Below are 21,708 nucleotides of genomic sequence, written 5' to 3'. Positions count from 1 at the left end.
GACTCACCTGTACCCCTGAAGCAAATAATATATTATATGTTAATAAAAAAAATAAAATATATGGCAAAGACTAGAAAACCTCCTAGCATAAAGGCATATAGTAAAGTTATTAGTAAAGAAACTTGTGGTTACATGTGCACTTGTGCTGGGTTACAATGTAATATTTCTTACTGGGAGAGAGGGTTCAAAATAGTTTGAATGTGATTTGAAGTATATGTGTTCTCTTTCAGTCAGTGATCTATAGGCTAGGACCTTTGATTATTGCTAACAGTTTTGAATTGTGGTTTTAGCATATCCTGTAAAATATGCTGATGATTCCTACTTAGAAAGTTTAAGGATGTTTTATTTATTTATTCATGCTTTCCTTTGTATTCTCCGCATTTTCTCTCTGTAAAGTGAGACTACTTCTAAGTTAGACAGCTAGATTGTTCAGTTCTTTGCTCTCTGAAGCATACAGCCTTTGGCTTTTATTGAAAGTCATTTTATCTAAAATGACTTTAAAGGATATTGTTTTTAATTTATTCAGTATCTTTTTTTTTTCAATTTATTTATTTTCAGAAAAACATTATTCATTATTTTTTCACCATACCCAGTGCTCCATGCAAGCCTTGCCCTCTATAATACCCACCACCTGGTACCCCAACCTCCCACCCCCCCGCCACTGTAAACCCCTCAGATTGTTTTTCAGAGTCCATAGTCTCTCATGGTTCAGTATCTTTTAATTGTTTTTTTTTTCTTTTTAAATAATTACTCATTTTAAAAAATGTCTATTTGTCTGTTAAGAAATTCAGAGATAAACTTTGTCTTCCATTGCATAGCTTCTTTTTCTTGGTTTTGTCATATAATTATCTTTTTCCTTTTCTTTTTGCCTTTTTACCCAGAATATATGTATACATATACATACACACACAGTTTAATAGAAATATTAAGGAAATAGATAAACTTTAAAAACCATGTTGCCTCCTGGGTCTGAGGTTATGATTTAGTCATCTTTGATCACCATCTAGTAAAGAGGACAGCAAGACCTGTTTTGTGAAAGGCTTATTATTAAATATTTTTAGGATTTGCAAGCTGTATATTTTCTGTTGCAGCTATTCCATTCTTCTGATTTCACATGAAATCAACCGTAAATGATAAACTAATGTATTGTGCCTGTGTTACAATAATATTTATTTATAAAAATGGATGGCAAAGACCTCATTTTGCCAGCCAGTAGGCATTTATATGTTTGCTACACTGCACAGAAACTGAGCTGTGCAAAATCACAGTGTTTTCTTCAGACTTCAGTATTCGGAGTCATAGTCATTGAGCTATGAAATAAGCTACTTGAAGATTTTCTGGCTTAGCAGTCTATCTTTTTTGGGACATGGACCCCTTGAAAATCTGTTGAAAATGTGGTAGACCCACATATGCACATTTGAAACTGCACATACCTTCAGGTATTCACGTTCTTGCTGAAGTCCATCTCTAGGCTCTAGACCACATTTTGTGGATAAGAAAATGGGAACTCAGATATTTTGGTATATATGAGGAGAGATAATAGTATTAAGGTAGTAGTCATTCAGTGAAAATTTTTTCTACAGAAAATATTGAATATGAAATGGAATATTATAGTTTGTGTGTGATGTGTATGTATATTTGAATGCTTGCCATGTTAGATTGTTAGGGCTTGGTTTTCTGAAAAATCTCTTGAAAGGGAATTTAATAATAATTGGAGAGTAAATGAGATAATTGAGGAATATTTGTAATATATCATCTCTTCAGGAACCTGAGCCAAGAATTGCAATGTCTTGTTACAGAAGATAGCATAGTCATTTCCTTTCTGTCTGCGTGTGGGGGACCACAGGATTTTAAAGCTATCTGATCACTCTTCCTTTCTGGAACAATTAAGAGTAGAGAATATCTTATGGCAAATGAAAGAGAAATGCATTTCACATCTTCTATTTTTTATGCTTTTATTGTTTTAATACCTTCCATTAACATGGAAGCTTTTTTTCCCCTCGAATAACAGTGATACATTGTGAGGGTTGTATTAACCCACTGGCTAAGTTCTTAGCAGTTAGCATTAACCTAACAAAAGTGCTGTTTGTTTACATAACAGTACAAAGATTCTTCTACCACAAGCCTAGGCTTTTTTTTTTTAATAGGCTCTATGATGGAGCCCAACACAGGGCTCAAACTCATGACCCTGAGATCAAGACTTGAACTGATATCAAGAGTCAGACACTTTACTCACTGAGCCACCCAGGTGCCCCTATGCTTCTTTTTTGGGAGACTCTGTTGTGCCCTAGGCCAAACTTGGAATTCTGTTGCTTTCAGCCTTTCCAAGAGGACAGTCTGGAAAAGACCTTTTTACCTCTTAATTCTCCCATGCGTAAGTGATATTCTGCTCAAATTTCACTGAAGAAAACTGTTTGCATGGACATTATGTATGGCATAGAAGTCCTTATCTCAAAAATAATTCTACAGTCTGGAAGGGGAAGCACAAGATACTCATGGATAGTCAGTTATTTCTGAAATCCAGGTGTTCTTTAGTATAATGATATATTGATCCTTTTAAAAGGAGGTTATGCTTAAAACTATTCTGTCAATAACCTTATTTTGTTTATTACAGAAAAGGTGATAATTGGAGAGCTTTTATATTTCATTTAAATTAGATTGATTTTCAAAATATTGCTTAGTGCAGGCTTTTCAATTTCCTAAATCTTTCTGTGGGAACGGGGGCATGCTAGAATGGCTCACTGAAGACTGTACTTGTAGTTAAAGAATGAACTGCTTAATCTAGGAGTTTGTAAATGCCTAACCACATTGCAAACCAAAGCCGAGGGGAGTTGCAAGGAAGCGCAAGTAATAGTTTTTGGATACTAAAAGGGAGGAGTGTTTATGTCCAGGTACATGTGGCTTCCAAAACACAAATGTATCACAGGCAGTCAGAAAAGATTGAAAATGAAAGGAAGGGAAATAGTGTAACAGATAAATACTATCAAAAGAATCTGTTTTCACAGCATAAAAACCAGGCAAAATGAACCTTAAGGCAAAAGCATGTATCTATGTAATAGATACTAAATTATAACAGGTAAAAGCATTAATAGATACTAAATTATAATAGGTACAGTTTTCCCCAAAATAGTATGATGACTTTGTATGGATCTAACAACTTGGCTATGAAATGTGATCAAGAAAACAAAATCCCCAAACTAGGTATTTGAATATCAAAATCACTAAGATTATTTTAGTGTATACATGTAAAACTCTGCACCCAGCAGTTAAGACAGTGTACATTCTTTTAATGCATACCTTGCACATCTACAGACATTGTAAAAGACTTGATCAAAGAGGAAGTCTTGACAGATTTCAAAGAATCACGATCATAAAGACCATCCTCTCTGGACTGAGCACAATTACATTAGACTATAATTACTGATAAGTTTGAATTTATCTCTACCATTTTATTGTTATATCTTTGTATGCTCTGATTGTTGTTCTTCAGTTTCCCCTCTCATGCTTATTCTTTATGTTCAGAGTCCAAAAATAGTTGTTCCATACATTCTTTCCAGGCTTTTATGGCTACATTCAGTGGGGCAGACAGGGTGGAATATGCTTACTTCATCTCACCCAAAACTGGAACCTCTTAACATTTTGACATACAAGCTTTTAGAGACTCTGTGTGTGTGCTTCCATGTGTGCATGAGTACAATACAAATGCACACATTTTTCTTTTGCAACTTGCATTTTTTAATATTAGGATATTCTTTCTGGGATGTTAATGTTTTTACATTATTATTTCAATCATTGGCATTTATTACATAGTGTAACTCTTCCATAGTTTATTACCAGTCCCTTTTTGTTTGATATTTTAGGTTAACTTTTATTGTCAGTTTTGTAAAATGCTTTAACAAATATTTTTGCACACACCTCTGTTTATCTCCTTAGGAGAAATTCTCATAAATTTATAGAATCCAAATTTGTGAATAATTTTAAGGTTTTGGCATGTGTAGCCAAATTACGCTGTGAAAAGTTTAACAGTATTTTCTTTCAAGCACTTTTTTGGTCTAATTCAATCTTTTGTTTTTAAACATTTTTTTGAAACTTTTATGTATGGAAAATGCTGTCATACATTTTATTGTTAATTGGGATTACCATTTTTAAAGTTTTTATTTAAATTCCAGCTAGTTAACATACAGTGTATTATAGTTTCAGGTGTTCAATTCAGTGATTCAGCATTTCCATACATTACCCAGTGCTTTATCACAACAAGTGTGCTCCTTAATCCCTTCACTTTTTTAACCCATCCACCCACCTCCCCTCTGGTAACCATATCTGTTCTCTGTAGTTAAGAGTCTGTTTCTTGGTTTGCCTCTTTCTCTCTTTTTTCTCCTATGACAGTCTTCCTTTTTTTTTTCTTTCACTATTTTCTTTTCTTTTCATCACTTCATTATATAGGAAAGCTTAATTTTTACTGTTTGTTAGCTGATGAGTATTCAGTTGTATTTTTTGAATATTCTGTATAACATATAGTCATCTTTGTGTAATGGTAATTTTGCATCCTTCCCTGTCAGTACTTAAACTTCTTTTTTACTCTTATTTAGTTGTTCAGAACTTCTGTGACCATCAAAATAATAATACTAATAGTATTGTGCACTCACTACAGTTTTTCTTAGCTCCCACAGTAACTGCCCTAAGTTATCTTCTAGTTACCAAACATGATGGATGCTTTTTAAATTCATGTTTTACTGAATCTCCCTACTGCACTGACAGTAAAGAATCCTTGTTCTTAACTTTCTAAAAAAATTTACTTTGAAATAGTTTCAACCTTTCAAAAAAGATAAGAGCGTTACAAAGAACTTCACTTTTCCCTATTTGAGTGTAAGTTGCCTATATGATGTTGCTTAACCCTCAAATTTATACCAAAACTACTCCAAAATGCTTTTAGGTATGCTTAACCAAGTCATGGTTACCAAAATCGTGGAATTTGATTTTGAGCAGCGTGGCTTCCCAGTGACATTAGGATAAATAAATTGTAGATGTTGTTTCTTTTAACCAAAATTGATACATGTCATTTCATTTAAGAATATGAAGGGAATAAATAAGTTATTGTCTTTGCCCTCTAGGATTTCATAGTTTAACATAAAATAATTCTATGTAAACATGCACAAATGGCAGTAGTAACATAAGCCCAAGGAAAGTGGTAGAGACAGTCTTCTGAATGTTGTATAGGTTGGGGGACATTGGAGAAGAGTCTGTAGGGGAGAAAGATATTTATACTGGGCCCATAACATGGGAGAATGGACAAAGTGTACGCTAAACCGAAGGAAGAGTATAAGCACAGTCCATGAAAGTTCATAGTGTTTTATCTGGCCCTGTGGGCATAGATGTATATGCCTTGAGGAATGGGATTTATGGGTGGGAGAGAGATGGATAATGATAATGAATTTCTGGAAAGTTTGATTAGAAACAGGTGGCTGTTTGAGAGCCATCCAGTATGACCTCCGGTATGACCCGGGGTTCTTACCCCAGAGTGCACTTTCAGATGCTTTTCAGCATGCTTAGGGAATAGACTTGGATTACTGTTATGTCATCTAAATACTTAGTGATGAGAGCTAGTAGATCTGCTGTTTGACACTCCTCTATAGCTTACTTAAAACTAAGTTGTTATGGAGGATTGGAGGGATAGTGTATGATGTTTTCCATTGGTTAGTTACTGTTACTTTAGCATTGCATTTTAAATAAGAAAATGTAATCTATGGGAGTAGTGCTTTTTAGATATTTTATTCTCTAGTATATTATTCCTTGGTGAATTGGCTTCTTCATCTCAACTTGTATGCTAGTTTTATAATGAGAAACTGTGGGAAAATATTAAAAAATAGATTTAAAAAATCCATTACTAGTGTTCTCTTAGTTAAAATACATTAACAGTATTATGTTTCTATTACTTTGCGTTTAATGTTTTCTCCAGTTTTATCTTTGAGAGTTATTTTTTTTTTTTTGACGGTAATAAAAAGTCAGGAACTGTTAGGAGGTTTTTATGAATTCCTTATGGATGCCACTTCTTTCAGAAATGGGAAAACCAATATAAGTCATGCTTCTTGACTTCTTAGAAACAGGATGTTTATTTTTATTTTTATTTTTAACATGTGTTGAGTGGTAATAGCATAGGGGACTATACATTCCAAGATTGAAACTTTTGATTTTTAAAATTCCTTTTGGAAGCTTAATTTGTTAAGCAGTATTTTAGTGTTTACTCTCATGAAAGAATATTTATTACTTTAAATTTATTGATATTTTGTTAATTTTGTAGCATATGATAATTGGTACTCTAAAAGCTGCTAAAAGTTTACATCTAGATAAGAGAAAAAAATTGAACTTTGTTGTTTTATATTTTTTTCCTATGTGTATCCTTCAGGAATGAATGAAGGAGTTGGTTTTTGCAAAGGTGCTCTGGTTGAATGGATTTAAATAGGCTTCCTTTCAGCAGGATTTAGTGTAGTTGTTAAGAATGTCAGTTGCTGACAGAAGTTGATTCTGTTTTGCCCAGTCAAGTTCTGAATATAAGCAGGGTAGTTCATAAAATAGCTAAAATTTTAGTTACTTTTTAAATAAGTTTTGTAGTGGGAAATGCATTTGAATCAAGTGAAGTTTTTCATCTTTTTCTCCTGTGTCTTCTTAAAATGCTTTTTGTTTTTTATTTATATTTTCAATTAAATTTCTTACTAATGTATCTGTATACACATTTATTGTGTGAGAAACTTCTGAGAATGTGGAGTATCCCATAGTATTATAAAATTAAAAGAAAATTTTGGAGATTTTAGGCAAGCTATGACAAAAAAGAATGTTCACTAATTACTTCTGTTGTTGTTATTTTTAACTATTTGTTTATTATTTCCCTTTGTTCAGATTATGCTTTTCTTAGTTCTTCCATACTTTTCTTTTTTCTTTGCTTTCATTGTGTTTTTTGTCTCTGTTTCTAAATTGTCTATATTTTCTTCCTAATTTGTATTCTCTCCTTTACCCTGCTTCAGTATTATTAGTAAGTAGAAATACTTGAATCCATTATGGTAGTCATATTTTTCCTATTTTCCTTCCTCCCAGCCTAACTTTTGAATATTCTTATGGCTATTTAGAGTGGAAAGAAAAGATGGCTCAAGAAGAAACTTAAAGAAGCAACACTTCTAATATGTTGTATAATCAGCACATAGTAACATTGTTTCATTGGGAAAATGTTCCTAAAATAGGCAGAAACCAGGCAAAGTACTGAGTATAGGATTATCATTGACTGGGATCTAGTATAGTCTCTGTGATTTCTCTTAGTACATGAACACTTCCTTATATAGAACTTCTTCGTAATGGTTTTTGGGGGCAGATCTTCTACTTATTAGTTGTGTCAGTTTTGCAATCCTGTCTATCTGTTTCCTCTTTGCAAAATATGCTAAATGATACCCACCTATCATATAAGTTAAGTTCAGTAACATTTTATGAATAATTCTTTATTGACAGACCTATGGCTATTGACAGACCTAAAATTGAATCTTTTTTTTCCCTCTATTTTATAGGTTATGTGCAGAGTCTGATTAGACGAGTTGTAAATAATGTAAATATTGTTATAAATAATCTCATACTAAAATATGTTGAAGATGATATTGTTCTTTCAGTCAATATCACTTCTGCAGAGTGCTATACAGTAGGTGAATTATGGGATCGTGCATTCATGGATATTTCTGGTGAGTATATATTAAGAAAAGTGTAGATTTTTCCATTATTGGAATAGTTATCTTGGTTTCTAAACCTTTTGTGGGCTAGTTGGCTCTTTGATAAACCTGATGAGAGCTTTATGCCTCAGCCTAGAAAAATGAACATATGTAAGGTTTAGCATATCGGGTGCCTAGGTGATTCAGTTGGTTAAGCATCTGCTTTTGGCTCAAGTCATCCTGGAATCCAAGGATTGAGTCCTTCACTGGGCTCCCTGCTCAGCGGGAAGTCTCCTTCTCCCTCTCCAAATAAATAAACTCTTAAAAAAATTAGCATACAGCTATAGGGGGTTTAATAGACCCTCAGATTAGGAAATCCCAGACTCCATTTTTAATATTATTAATTTTTATTGTTTCTTACCTACCACATGCATGTTTCAAGTGTATCTTATAACATTTTACAGTGCATTGGGGTTGTAGTAATAAAAATAGTTAAAAATTTTTAACATATTTGAAGGAGGAAAAGGAACACATTGCTTTTGTGCTCCATAATGGCAAAACAATGTATCTGATATGTGTTTTGGATTTGTATATTCCAGAGCATATTTGGGACTTCTGGATAATCCTAAAGTCTCTTTTGAGTATGACATGCTGTAATCTCCTCCTGCATATATTAAAAGAACTATTAAGTAATACAATTTTAGTATCTACCATTATTACTATTTTATTATGTTTTACATAGTAGGCATTGTGCTAATAAGCATTGAAAATACAGCTGTGAAAGAGATACTGCTTCATTTGTCAGAAGAGATTACTAAATCATAATATTGAGAAATATTCTGATAGGGTAAAGAGTGGACATTTTTTGAAAATATAGTGAGGAGGGGTGCCTGGGTGGCTCATTTAGTAAGTGTCTGCTTTTGGCTCAGGTCCAAGGGTGCTTGGATTGAGCTTCACTTCAGGCTCCTTGCCCAGTGGGGAGTTTGTTACTCCCTCTGCTTGCTCCCCCTGCTTGTGCTCTCTTTCTCTGTCAGATAAATAAATAAAATCTTTCTAAAAAAATGAAGAAAAGAAAAGATAGTGAGGAAACTATTGTGAGTACCTTTTATCTTTGACTTGCCAGGGTATGTACTTGTTAACAGTGTGGGCACTAAAGCTAGACGACCGGAGTTTGGATCCTGGTTGTCCCACTTAGTAGAACTATATGACCTTAGGTGAGTCACTTGACCATTTCTTAGTTTCTTCATTTGTAAAATGGGGGTAAAATAAGAGCTTCCTTATAGAGTTATTTTATTAAATACATTAATGCACTAAAGGCACTTATAAAAGTATCTCGTACATAGACCTCTGAAAATGAGCTATTAAAATTTTTACATTTATTTTCTCAAATTCTCATAACTCTATCAAGTGATACTCTTTCTCATTTACTTATATATTCACCTGCTCATTTTAAGTCCTACTTAAAGGAAAACAGAAGGAAATTTAGTCTCAAGGTTACTTAACTTGCCTAGTTTGCCTAGTTTAGGCATACAACTAGGATCTAACAGAATTTGATAGTCTCATTTTTGTATGTTCTCCAAGCTTCAGTCTTCGCTTTCCCCCCACTTTCTTTTGACAGTAGGCTCCACAGCCAACACGGGGCTGGAGTTCACAACCCTGAGATTAAGAGTCATATTCTGTACAGACCGAGCCTGCCCAGGTGCCCCTTAGTTATTATGTTTTAAAATGAAGAATAATTTTGATCTCACAGTTTTGTTGTGAGGCATTAATCAGTGCTTATGCAAAGTCCCAAGCATTGTCTCTGAGACATTGTTAATGCCTCCCTCCATCCTCTTTGGGGAAAATATTTCATACAAAGACCACAAGGAAACATTAAGAAAAATGGAAAACAAGCAGGACTGGGTAATGCAGGATTGAATGAATGTGTTGACATTTTATGGGAAGAAATTTCTATGGTTTATTATACAACTAATGTAAATATCACTTTGGGAAATTATAGTGAATTAGAGTCTTGGGTTGGGAGTTGGGGCATCCTAGTTTGAGTCTTCCCTCCACCATTCTAACTTAGTATAACTTCAGTGAGTCATTTGTAAAATGTGAATTATCGTAACTACCAATATGCTGATGTCCTTAAGAAAATCAAGTATCATACCACATGAAAGTTCATGATGAGGATGATGATAAAAACAGCAAAAATAGTATCTTTCACTTGTTGAGTTCTTGTTAAATGCTGGGCCTGGTGCTATGCTTTTGTACATTATCTGTTTTTAATCTTTTACCTTCTGAGACAGTTACTATTATTTACCCTTTTATTTTTACTAAAACATTTTATATTTACAAAGATTTAGGTCACATATTTTGTTATTAAACAATATAATGAGCACCTTCCTCTGAGTATCTAGAACATACACAGTAGTTTACCCCCACAAATGTGTTTTTCCTGATCTTCTTTCCACCTAGAGTTATCTGCTGTATTAAATTTTATCATTTAATTGCTTAAAAAGACTTGTGCTATAAAAAGGAATGAAGTACTAATGTATGCTACAGTATGGATGAACCTTGAAAACGTTCTAAGTTTTTAAAAGCCAGACAGAGAAGTTGTATATTGTATATTGCAGGATTCCTCTTATAAACTACACAGAAGAGCCAAATCTATATAGACAGAAAGTAGATTAGGGACTGTCTCAGGATTGGGAAGTAGGGAGGGCAAGGAGGGGATTGGAGGGATGATAGCTCAAGGGTACAGAGTTTTCTTTTCTGATGTCTTGTAAAAGTTTTAAAATTAATTGTGGTGCTGGACACTGAATATTGTCAGCATACCAAATGCCACTCTGTGTACCCTTTAAATTGTTATTTTTTAAAAAGATTTTATTTATTTGAGGGAGAGGGAGAGAGAGAGAGAGAGAATGAGCAGGGAGAGGGGGAGAAGCAGACTGCCTGTGGAGCAGGGAGCCCCATGTAGGTCTCTATCCTAGGACCCTGAGATCATGACCTGAGCTGAAGCAGATTCTCAACCAACTGAGCCAGCCAGCCGCCCCTATCTTGTTAATTCTATGTTACATGAATTTTATCTCAATAAAAAAGTATCAGATGTGGATTATACACAAACAATGTATTACATGTATTTTTGAGCTTTGTAAAAATAGTGTGCTCTATTTTGGGAATTTGAGGTTTGAGTAAAACCTCAAAAGTTTCCTGTTTTCAATTAGTGTCATGCTTTTAATATTTTTCCATATTGTTACATGTAGTTATAGATCACTTATTTTTACTTGTGAATAATATTCTACTGTTTAAATATGCCAGAATTTAATTGTTGTGGTGATGGGCATTTGGGATGTTTCCCGATTTTTGCTATTACAAACAATGCTTTTAGGAATCTTTGTACATACCTTTTGATGCATATGTGTAAGCATTTCTTAAGGACATACACTTAGGAATGGGTTTGTTAGATGGGAGGATAGCAAATCTTCATGTTTTCAAAATAAGGCCAGGTCATTTCCAGAGTTCTCCAGAGTTGGGTAGACATAGTTATTATCCTCATTTTTCAGATTAAATTGCAGCACATTATGTAAAGTAAATACCTGAACTAGAATTCATTTTGTTAGTTTTTAAAAGGTAGTTGTTATATTTAGTGTTTAAGAAAAATATTTTCAAAGCTTTAATGATTTCCTTTGTCAGTGAATGATAATTTTCTAGAATACTCTCAAAATGTAGACCACTTTATGTTCTTACAGCGTAATAGATTAAAAACCTGAACTCTCAAGTAAGGTTGCCAGAGTTCGAATGACAGCTCTGTCCTTTTTATTTATTTATTTATTTATTTTAAAAAAGATTATTTATTTATTTATTTATTTGACAGAGAGAGATCACAAGTAGACAGAGAGGCAGGCAGAGAGAGAGAGATAGAGGGAAGCAGGCTCCCTGCTGAGCAGAAAGCGGGATGCAGGACTCTATCCCAGGACCCTGAGATCATGACCTGAGCCGAAGGCAGCAGCTTAACCCACTGAGCCACCCAGGCGTCCCGGCTCTGTCCTTTTTAAACTAACATTAAACTCTTTCCCCTTACTGTGCCTCAGTTTTCAAATCTTTTAAACAGAGGGATGTAAATATTAAAAGGTAGCAGAGGGGAGAAGACTTGGTGTATCGTCTGAGAGCAAACACTCTGAATTATTATCATAAAGAGAGGGAAGGAAGTATCTAGAAGTTTTTTCATTTCTAATTCTACTGTTATTACATATGTGTATACAAAGAAATAGATCAGTAACTAAATGATTTATTTATATACCATGTAAATCATAATAGATTTAGGCCTAATATTTATTTACCTAGGAATTGCCTATTAGGAATAAAACTTCTCATTGCTAAAGTTTTCATTTTCTAGTTTGATACTTTACCGGCAGTTGTTTTATTTTTATTCCCTTGAAAACAAACTGTATACTCTTTTTGGTAATGTGGTACTTTCTTCATCAATTGTTTAGAGCAGTGATGTCCACTAGAATTTTCTGGGTCATGGAAATGTTCTATATTTTTACAGTCTAGTACTGTAGCTGCTAGCCACATGTGGCTATTGAGGACTTGAAATGTTACTAATATAGGTGAGGAACTGAAATTTTATTTTTGTATAATTTTAACTTATATATAAATTTAAATAGCCAGATATTGCTGGTGGCTATTACTGGAGAGTACAGGTTTAGAGAAGCTGTGGATTTTTTAATGTTAGACATTAAATGAGTGACTCCTGCTCAGAATGTTATTTTTAATGTGGTTTCTCAAGTATTATATTCAAGTTATTTGATATCTCATTGCAGACAGCAGAATATAGCATAAGTTTTTATAAATTTTGTCTTAAATTTGTAGTTAGATACCGAACAAATTGGGGACAAACTATTTCACTTCTTTGTACTTTGATTCTTCCTACTTGCAAAGGGGATTTTTGTGCCTATTTCATAAGGTTGTTGGAGGATTTAAATAATAGAGAAATTATTTGCATAGATTCTGGCATCATGTATTTAATGCTCTATTAATCTTACTATTTGTACTAATAAATAATTGTTGCCTTTTTTGCTAATTTTCCTTTTTACTTAAAATGTTTTTTTCTTTTTTTTAGCAACTGATCTGGTGCTGAGAAAAGTTATCAATTTTTCTGACTGTACAGTTTGTCTTGATAAACGAAATGCTAGTGGTAAAATAGAATTTTACCAGGATCCTTTATTGTATAAATGTTCCTTCAGAACTCGTCTGCATTTCACATATGATAACCTAAATTCCAAGATGCCATCTGTTATTAAAGTAGGTGTTTCTTTTTCTAGTAGTTGAGTTCCATGTCTCCATTTTGTTTTATTGGTTCTTGTAGGTGCTATTAAAGAAGAAATTAACCTCATAAAAATATATATCATTAGTTTTTGCTAGAGTTTTATTTCTATTTATAATTTTAGGTTATATCATTTATTGTATATTAAAACTTTCTGCATTGTGTATTGTACTAGAGAGATTTTGGGGACTTTTTTTTCTCCCTGAAACTGTAGTTTCCTTTATAGTTTGTCCAACTGTTTATTCATTTTTTTTCCTCTTTTAAATGAATAGAAGAAATCCTATAAGAAGTGTAATTATACACATAGTGGACTGAATATCAATGTATATTTCAATCTTTATAATTTATTTAATATGATCTGATAACTATAGTTATTGTCCCTCTTAGATGACTTTGTAAGGTTTAATATACTGACCTACTATCTTAGTTTATTGGTTCAGGAAATTTTAGTGTTTGATCTATGGATTCAGAATGTAATGAAAATCTTGCCTGTAGGAATTTTTTAGGTAATGTGAAAGTTTGTTCTCCCAAGATCCCGGAATAGGAATATATTTTCAACGTGTATAGTAAGTCTCTTCATGTAAATCTTACTTCTTTCCTCGTATAGCAGTTTTCTAAACTTCTATCCATATCTCAGTTTTTGAAAAAGAATTCACAGAGTAGCTTGTGATCTTGTTAATAACTAAGTTTTAATGTGGAATGAATATTTATTGTTGAGTTTCATGCCTTTGAATACTAAAGTGCTAGAATGGAAAAGCTGCCCCTGAGTCTGAACACAGGTATTGATGTGCCTGCTTGTACATGGATGTATAACTTATTTTTTTAATACTGTCTTTTTAAAATCATGTCACTTTCTCTTTTCTGTAGCTTTACTATATATTTATTCATGAAATCCACTTACTTTAATTTGGTAGTGGTTCAGTCATCGGTGCTCTAGTTTTCTCCCCGTTGTATACAATGCACATCAATTTATTGAAATTCTGTTACTTTTTCCTTCTATTTTTGAATTAGCTACTTTGCCGAAGATAAGCATAGGGAACTATTAATTCAATGGTATCGTTGCCTCTGTCTTGGGATAATGGACTTACTTTCTTTCTTTCACCTTGAACCTGCTAGGAACATTGGGGAACGTTAAGGGTAAATTCAAGATGCATTTTGAAAGCAGATACTGGATGCCTTACAGTATAAAATAAACTTATTGATCTTTAGTACAAATGTAATTACACATTCTAGAATGTGGCTAAATTAGAGGAAAGTAAAAATAAATGAATTCGAGGGAAACTGAGTGTTGTCATCTAAGTTTGTATTCTCAAAATTGATTAGGCATGATAGGCATCATCTTAAAAAGCATCTTAATATTAAGTAAGTTTGTTGACATGGGGATTTTAACCCTGGTAATCGCCAAATATGGGGTTCCATTATGTTCAGCTGAAATAAAATTGAGTTTTTTATTAATAACATTGTGGTGTAAGATTTGCCATTTTAGTTAGATCTGTCTGTCATTCTATTAACTCCCAGTCCTAGGAGTATATATTAAAAGCACATGGGTAACCTCATTGCTCACCTAGAAGAGAGGGGATTTCCCAGAATAGTCCAGATACTGTAGTTATTTATTTAAACCTCTCACATATATTTAAGTGGTTTTTAAATTTATCTATGTTTTGAGTTGGCTTTTTATAATTTTTTATCTGTTGGGACAAATATGTCCTAGGTTTTGTGTCATCTGAGTTATAGAGTTTATGAGTATATAACTTCTGTAACATTTCCCCTATTTTTGAAAATTTTCTTTTTTTTTTTCTTTTTAAAGATTTTATTTATTTATTTGACAGACAGAGATCATGAGCAGGCAGAGAGGCAGGCAGAGAGAGAGAAAGAGGGGGGAAGCAGGCTCCCTGCTGAGTAGAGAGCCTGATGCGGGGTTCGATCCTAGGACCCTTAGATCATGACCTGAGCTGAAGACAGAGGCTTTAACCCACCGAGCCACCCAGGTGCCCCAGTGCCATACAATATTTTAAAAGGATGGATAGAGAAATACCAAATTAAGAAGAGCTCGGCAGGCCTGCACCATACACTCTCTCGTCCTTGTACCAAATTTTCTTTTACCTTTTCTTGGTCTGTTTAGTGTATGATTTTTAAGTCAGTTTTAAGAAACCTGTACTCATAATTAAATATAGACTTTGCAGTTTTCTTCCCCTTCAAATACAAACGTTTGTGCCTTTAATCCTAAAAATATGATTACTATTACTTTTTCATGTTTCATAAACCCTCAAGTACCTTCCAAGAGTCCTGGAAGTCAGAATAAACCTTCCAAGAGACTTGACTTTATGGCTTAATTGGTTTTATTCCATGTTTATATAACAGCAGGGAACATTACACTGAGACTGTTTTATATTTTACTAATATCTTTCTTTCTGTAAGGGTAATTTTGATTGACTGCTATATATCCTGTTTGTTAGTAATTAATCTTGTTTCTTTATTATAACTGATTCATGTTACAAATTTTATGTCCTATTTAAATCTCTTAAAACTTGTTTGGAAAACTTTTCTGAACATGTATGTCACTTGGTTTTTAATATTAGACAAACTTTTATTAAGTTCATACTTCTGTAGTTGTAATGTTAGTAATTTTCTCACTTATTACACTTTTGGAATGTGTATGTAGTCTTCTTGGTTAATAAAGCTGGAAAGAGTGATTCAGGTTTTATTAAAATGACATTATGAAACTTTTGTTCTTGGTGTGACAAATCTCTCTGATTTTGGGGGGAGTGCTATGATATTCTTCATACTATGGAGTTGATATTTTGTTTTCATAACATTATTTCTGGAAAAGTTATCTAGAAGTCTAGTGTGACTAACATCATCATTTCTATTTGTACTTACATAATTTGGCTTAGTACAGTTTCTATCTAACGTTGATTGGTCTTTGTAGCAAATTTAATTCCTAAGATATTAGAGTAAATTATTTTGGCTTATGTATTGGAAATGTTTGGGACATTACTTTTCTTTAATGGTGTTCTCCATTTTAGGACTTTTAACATTTATCTATTTATGTTAAAAGGTACTTCCTTTGAACATGCTTTTGTTGATGTTTGTTTTTTTTCAAATACAGATTCATACCTTAGTAGAGAGTTTGAAACTTTCTATCACAGATCAACAACTGCCTATGTTTATCCGTATAATGCAACTTGGGATTGCTCTTTACTATGGGGAAATAGGCAATTTTAAAGATGGGGAAATGGAAGAGCCTACCTGTCACAATAAAGATATGTTAGGAAACATTACAGGTAAATATAACAAAAACTTTATCTTTGAACTGTTGTTTATATGCTTTTTCATCATTGTGAAACTTTGAAAACTAAAACATTAGATTGAATTTTCAATGTTTCAATATGATGGGATGATTTTATTTTGGTTGTTTGACACTACTTGATTTTTTTCCCCCTGTATATGCTGGATAGTACTGTGATTTTCTTTTTACATTCTTAAAGTAACTCTAATATTGCTAATAGGTATACATGTTCAGAATGTATGTTACATGAAAATTAAGGTAATGCATCATCAACATTTCCTAATAAATTGAGGTATTGTTAATTTTTTGCAAAGGCTTGCCAAGAGTTACACAGGAGTTAGATATACTTAATTATTATATGTAATTATATTTAACTATAGTTAGACTTAACTATGTACTCATTGGAGGATACCTAGTTAGACATTATTGATGGAGTGTATGTTTCATTGAATGATACTAGTGGGTTAATCTCAGTTACTCAGTTCATTATACTTGTACTTAAGTCTACTGAATGTACTGAACACTGGTAATGTGGGAAAACACAGATAAAAAGATGTGTTCTCTTCCCTTAAAACCACAGTGAGACATCACTGCAAGGCCACTGGCATGACTGTAATCAAAAGACATATAATGACAAGCGTTGGCAAGATTGTGGTGAAGTTGGAACCTTTATGTTGCTTGTAGGAATGTAAAATTGTAGAGCTGTTTTGGAAAACAATCTAGTTCCTTAAAAAAATTGAACATAGAATTACCACATGACCCAGCAATCTCACTCTTAGGTATATATGCAAAAGAATTGATAACACATGTCCATATAAAAATTTACATGGTAATGTTAAATGGAAACATTATTCATGATAACCAAAAAGTGAAACAACCCAAATATCCGTCACCTGATGAATGGATAAACGATTGTGATATATCCATACCCTAGAATATTATTCAGTTATACAAAATAATGAAAAACTGATACATGCTACATCATGATGAACTTCAAAAATATCTTAAGTGAAAGCAGCCAGTCAGAAAGGAACACATTGTATGATTCCATTTATATGAAATGTCCATAATAGCCAATTCCATAGAAGTAGAAAGTAGATTAGTAACCAGGGCCTAGGGAGAGAAGGAAATGGAGAGTGACTGCTAAAGGTGTTCTTTTTAGAGTGATGAAAATGTTCTAAAATTGGATAGTGATGATGGTTGCACAATTTTTGTGATTATATTAAAAACAGAGTTATACATTTCTAAATGTGAAATTTTATATTTAAATTACAGCTTATGAAAAACTTTATGAAAAACCTTAAAAGCTTAGGGAATTACATTAATACGTGTATGTACATAGAAAACATACCTTTATTTCACACTGGAGAGTGAATTCTTGTTAGACAATGAACTCCTTTTTTTTTTTTAAAGGTTTTATTTATTCATTTGACAGAAAGAGGGAGAGATCAAGAGAGCACAAGGAGGGGGAGCTGCACAGGGAGGGGAGAAGCAGACTCCCCTGCTTAGCAGGGACCCTGATGTAGGGCCTGGTCCCAGGATCCTGAGATCATGACCTGAGCTGAAGGCAGACCTTAATCAAGTGAGCCACCCAGGTGCCCCAAGACCATGAACTGCTGAAACAGGAATAATGTCTAACATTTAGAACAAAACCTAGCACCAGAAGGTGCTCAATTTTTTTTTCAACATGCTATTATGACAAATTTCAAATAAATAGAAAAGTAGAAAGTGTATTATCCAGTGGACACCCATATACTCATCATCTAGATTCTATACTTAATATTTTGTTAAATTTGCTTTATCACATAGCTGTTCATTCAACTTCTCCATCAGTTCAACCAGTACTTTTGATGGCTTTCAAAGTAGGTTAGACATCAGTACATTTCACCCCTAGACTTCAGCAGCTTATTGTTAAGTAGAGTTTGTATTTTTTAATGGTTCCTTTTATTTTTTTTGAGGGTTTAATTTACAAAGTGAAATGCATAAATCGTAAGTATACTATTTAAGTTTTGAGAAATGTGTATTACTGTGTGTAGTTAACATTACGATTCATTCTTGGTATTTGACATCCTATGGGTTTTGGCAAAGGCATAATGACATATGGTCATCATTATGATTTCTCCAGAATATTTTTGCTGCCCTGAAGGTGTAATATTTTGGCGATTCATCTGTGTTGTTGCATTTATCAGTAGTTTTTTCCCTTTTATTGGTAGATACATTGTGTGAATATACCATAGTTTATTTTTGCCATTTTCCTACTGATGGATATTTGTGTTGTTTCCAGTTTTGGCTATTATAAATAAAGCTGTCATGGACATTTTTCTACAAGCCTCTTGTAGATCTGTGCTGTACTTTCTCTTGGGTAGATACCTAACAGTGGAATTTTATGTTGAGGTTGTGCTGTTTTACATTTCCACAACATTGTAGGAGAGTTCTAGTTGTTCCACATCTTTGCCAGCATTTGGTGTTGTCTTTTTTTTTTTTAAACTCCTTGTCATTCTGATGGATGTGTTGTGGTATTTCATTGTGGTTTTGATTTGCCTTTCTTTGATAAGCAGTTATTTTGAAGTTTTTCATGTGGTTATTGACCTTTGTGAAGAGTGTTTAACTCTTTGACTATTTTTAAACCTTTGTTGGGTTTCATTACTGATTCGTAATTTTTAAATATATTCTGAATTCAAATACTATGTCATATACATGTTTTGGGAATATTTTTTGCTGGCTTGTGACTTGACTAATTCATTTTTAATTGGTATCTTGAGAAGAGTTTTAAATTTTGATTAAATGTAGATTTCATATTTTTCCTTTATAACTGATTTGTCCTCTTAGAAGTGACTAGGTTTCTCTATGTTAAAAAAGGGAGAAAGCAACTCTGTTTGCTTGCAGAGTATTTGAAATTAGTTTTCTCATCTGTCTAAAGCAGGGATCCTTTTATTATGGGTATATGGATTCCTTTGGCACTCTGGTCAAGCCTGTGAACCTCTTCGCAGAAGTTTTTAAGAATCTTGATTTTGATAAGCAGTGGTATTCTTTCTTCATATAACTTGTGTTTGGAATACATTAAGGTTTTTAGGTCTGTAGGTTTATAGTTTTCGTATATATTTAGAAAATTCATGGGCATTATTTCTTGAACTGTTTTTCAGCTCTCTCTCCTTTGGAGACGAATTACATGTATATTAGGTTTCTTGAAGTTCACCAAAGCTCTCTGATGCTCTTGTTCGTTTTTGTTCTCTTTTTGGTTGTTGAGTTTTCTTTTTCTGTTCTTGTTCTTTAATCATCTTTATCTAATCTGCTATTTATCATAGCTAGTTTATATTTCACCTCAGATACTGTATTTTTCATCTCTAGAAGTTTAGTTGTTAAACTTTTTAGTTGTTAAAAAAAACTTATTTCTTGTTTATGCTTTCTTAAATATCTCATTTTATTTATATAACTGTTTTAATGTCTGTGTTTACTAATGCTAAACTGTGTCATTCCTAGATCTTTTTGTATTGACTTTTACCCTTACCTGGGTTACATATTTTCTTCTTTGTATGCCTGATAATTTTTAATTTGATGCCAGGCATTGTGAACTTTATCTTGTTGGATGCTGGATATATTTGTATGTAGCAACAAGTTAAGTTACTTAGAAATAATTTAATTCACTTGTCTTGCTTTCAGTGTTTCTTAGTTGGGATCAGAGCCGCCATTAGCTTAAGACTAGTTTTGTCTTACCACTGACAGTCAACCTTTTGAGTACTTTCTTGATGAGTAATGAATTAAAGGTTTTTTTCTTTATTTCTGTTGAGATCACAAACTAATTCCAATTTTGTGTAAGTCTTAGGGGTTGTTTTCTTGCCTTTTTTCTGGTAGTTCTTTCTAGTGGCCTCAACAGTTTCCTTGCATGAAATTGAGTAATACTTAGCTGAGGCCTGGAGTGGGATGCTCTGCAGATATGACGAGCTCTCTCTGAACAGGTCTTTTGTGTTCAGAGATGAGTGAACATGTATTTTGATATTTTGAGATAGCTTCATTACTGATGCTTGAACTGATTTTTGTAGGTTTTGTAGTTAATGGTGATGCAACTGTGATTTATTACTTATATTTAGAATTAAACTATACAACTGCAATTTGTTACCTACATTCATAATTGAAAGTGCTTCATTTTAAATACTTAATATGTATTTTTCCATCAGAATTCATGAATTTCCTGAATTCTGTTAGAGGGCCCCAGAAAAGTTGCACTCTTCCGAAGGAAAAGAATATTTTAGGAAATTCTACCCAGAGATTAGGGATATGCTTTTTTCGTTTCAGGACTCTAATCCATTCTTTCTGCAAGGCAGTGAGCAAAGATTGGAAACTTGAGAAGCATCTTTCATCAAAATCCCTCCTAATTTTTGGGCGCCTGGGTGGCTCAGTGGGTTGAGCCGCTGCCTTCGGCTTGGGTCATGATCTCAGGGTCCTGGGAACGAGTCCCGCGTCGGGCTCTCTGCTCGGCGGGGAGCCTGCTTCTCTCTCTCTCTCTGCCTGCCTCTCCATCTACTTGTGATTTCTCTCTGTCAAATAAATAAATAAAATCTTAAAAAAAAAATCCCTCCTAATTTTTAATTAAGTATAAATTATAGTGGCCGATTTTTAGTGATGTTTCTTTTGTTTCACAAGATCAAGCAGTGGATACTTCTTCTGTTTTAATGGTTTAGACAATCGAGGTCAAGAGTCTAGCTCTGTAGACTCAACCTGGTCACTGCTGCCTGGCTGGAGGTGACCTGCCTTGTTTTATAACCAAGGTGATCATTAATGATGTCCAATTTAAGGTCTTAGCATTTGATAACAGGCTTTATTTATTCCCCAGCAGAAACTGATAAAATGTTTATGGCTAAACAGCAAGATATAAAGAATATACAAAATATTTTTTGGATTTGTAATTTTTATAATTTATTTTGAAGGAAAATGGCTAAAGTTTCTTAGTACTGTATATTATGTTCTTTAGTTACTACTTATGAAGTCTTTTCCTTCCCACATGAACTAAGGTGAATGGCCATGTTTCATAAACTATACATCTAGGATATTCCAAGAGTCTCCTGCCATAAGGATTTAAAAAGTTATAAAGTTTTTCTAGCCAGAAATCTGGTTCTGAATGGAGATGATATTTAATGATTTATTTAATGATATTTAAAGATCTATTACTGAAGAGTAGATAGCTTGAATCTGCTGGACACTGCTTATACCATGAATTCTCTAAAAAAGTAATGGTTTTTCTAAATTCCATGATGAGCTTTTTTGTTTGTTTGTATTGTTAGGGTAATGTTAATGGAGTTTGGTGCAGTTTGTCTTTACAAAGGTAGAATGAGTTGGAGAAGGTAGAATGAGTTGGAGTGGTTGGAATCTAAATCCTTTGCCAATTTCTAACCAAATGAAAGTAATTTGCTAAAATTTTTTCATAT

The 21,708-nt window shown here is 33.2% G+C and overlaps 1 protein-coding gene across 8 annotated transcripts in view; it reads left to right on the top strand.

Annotated features, from left to right (window-relative positions):
• Positions 1-21,708, top strand: part of VPS13B (vacuolar protein sorting 13 homolog B) — a 770,530-nt gene that overhangs the window by 62,677 nt on the left and 686,145 nt on the right. For all 8 annotated transcript variants that reach the window (XM_044245211.1, XM_044245212.1, XM_044245209.1 and 5 more), the window contains exons 5-7: positions 7,551-7,718; positions 12,793-12,974; positions 16,106-16,280. In XM_044245211.1, the coding sequence (XP_044101146.1) occupies positions 7,551-7,718; positions 12,793-12,974; positions 16,106-16,280 (525 nt within the window). The remainder of the gene's footprint in view (positions 1-7,550; positions 7,719-12,792; positions 12,975-16,105; positions 16,281-21,708) is intronic.

This window comes from Neovison vison, chromosome 4, assembly GCF_020171115.1.
Source record: "Neovison vison isolate M4711 chromosome 4, ASM_NN_V1, whole genome shotgun sequence".
Lineage (NCBI taxonomy): Eukaryota > Metazoa > Chordata > Mammalia > Carnivora > Mustelidae > Neogale > Neogale vison.
Note: the sequence above shows the minus strand (reverse complement) of the source record. Positions and strands in the feature narration are given on the sequence as shown.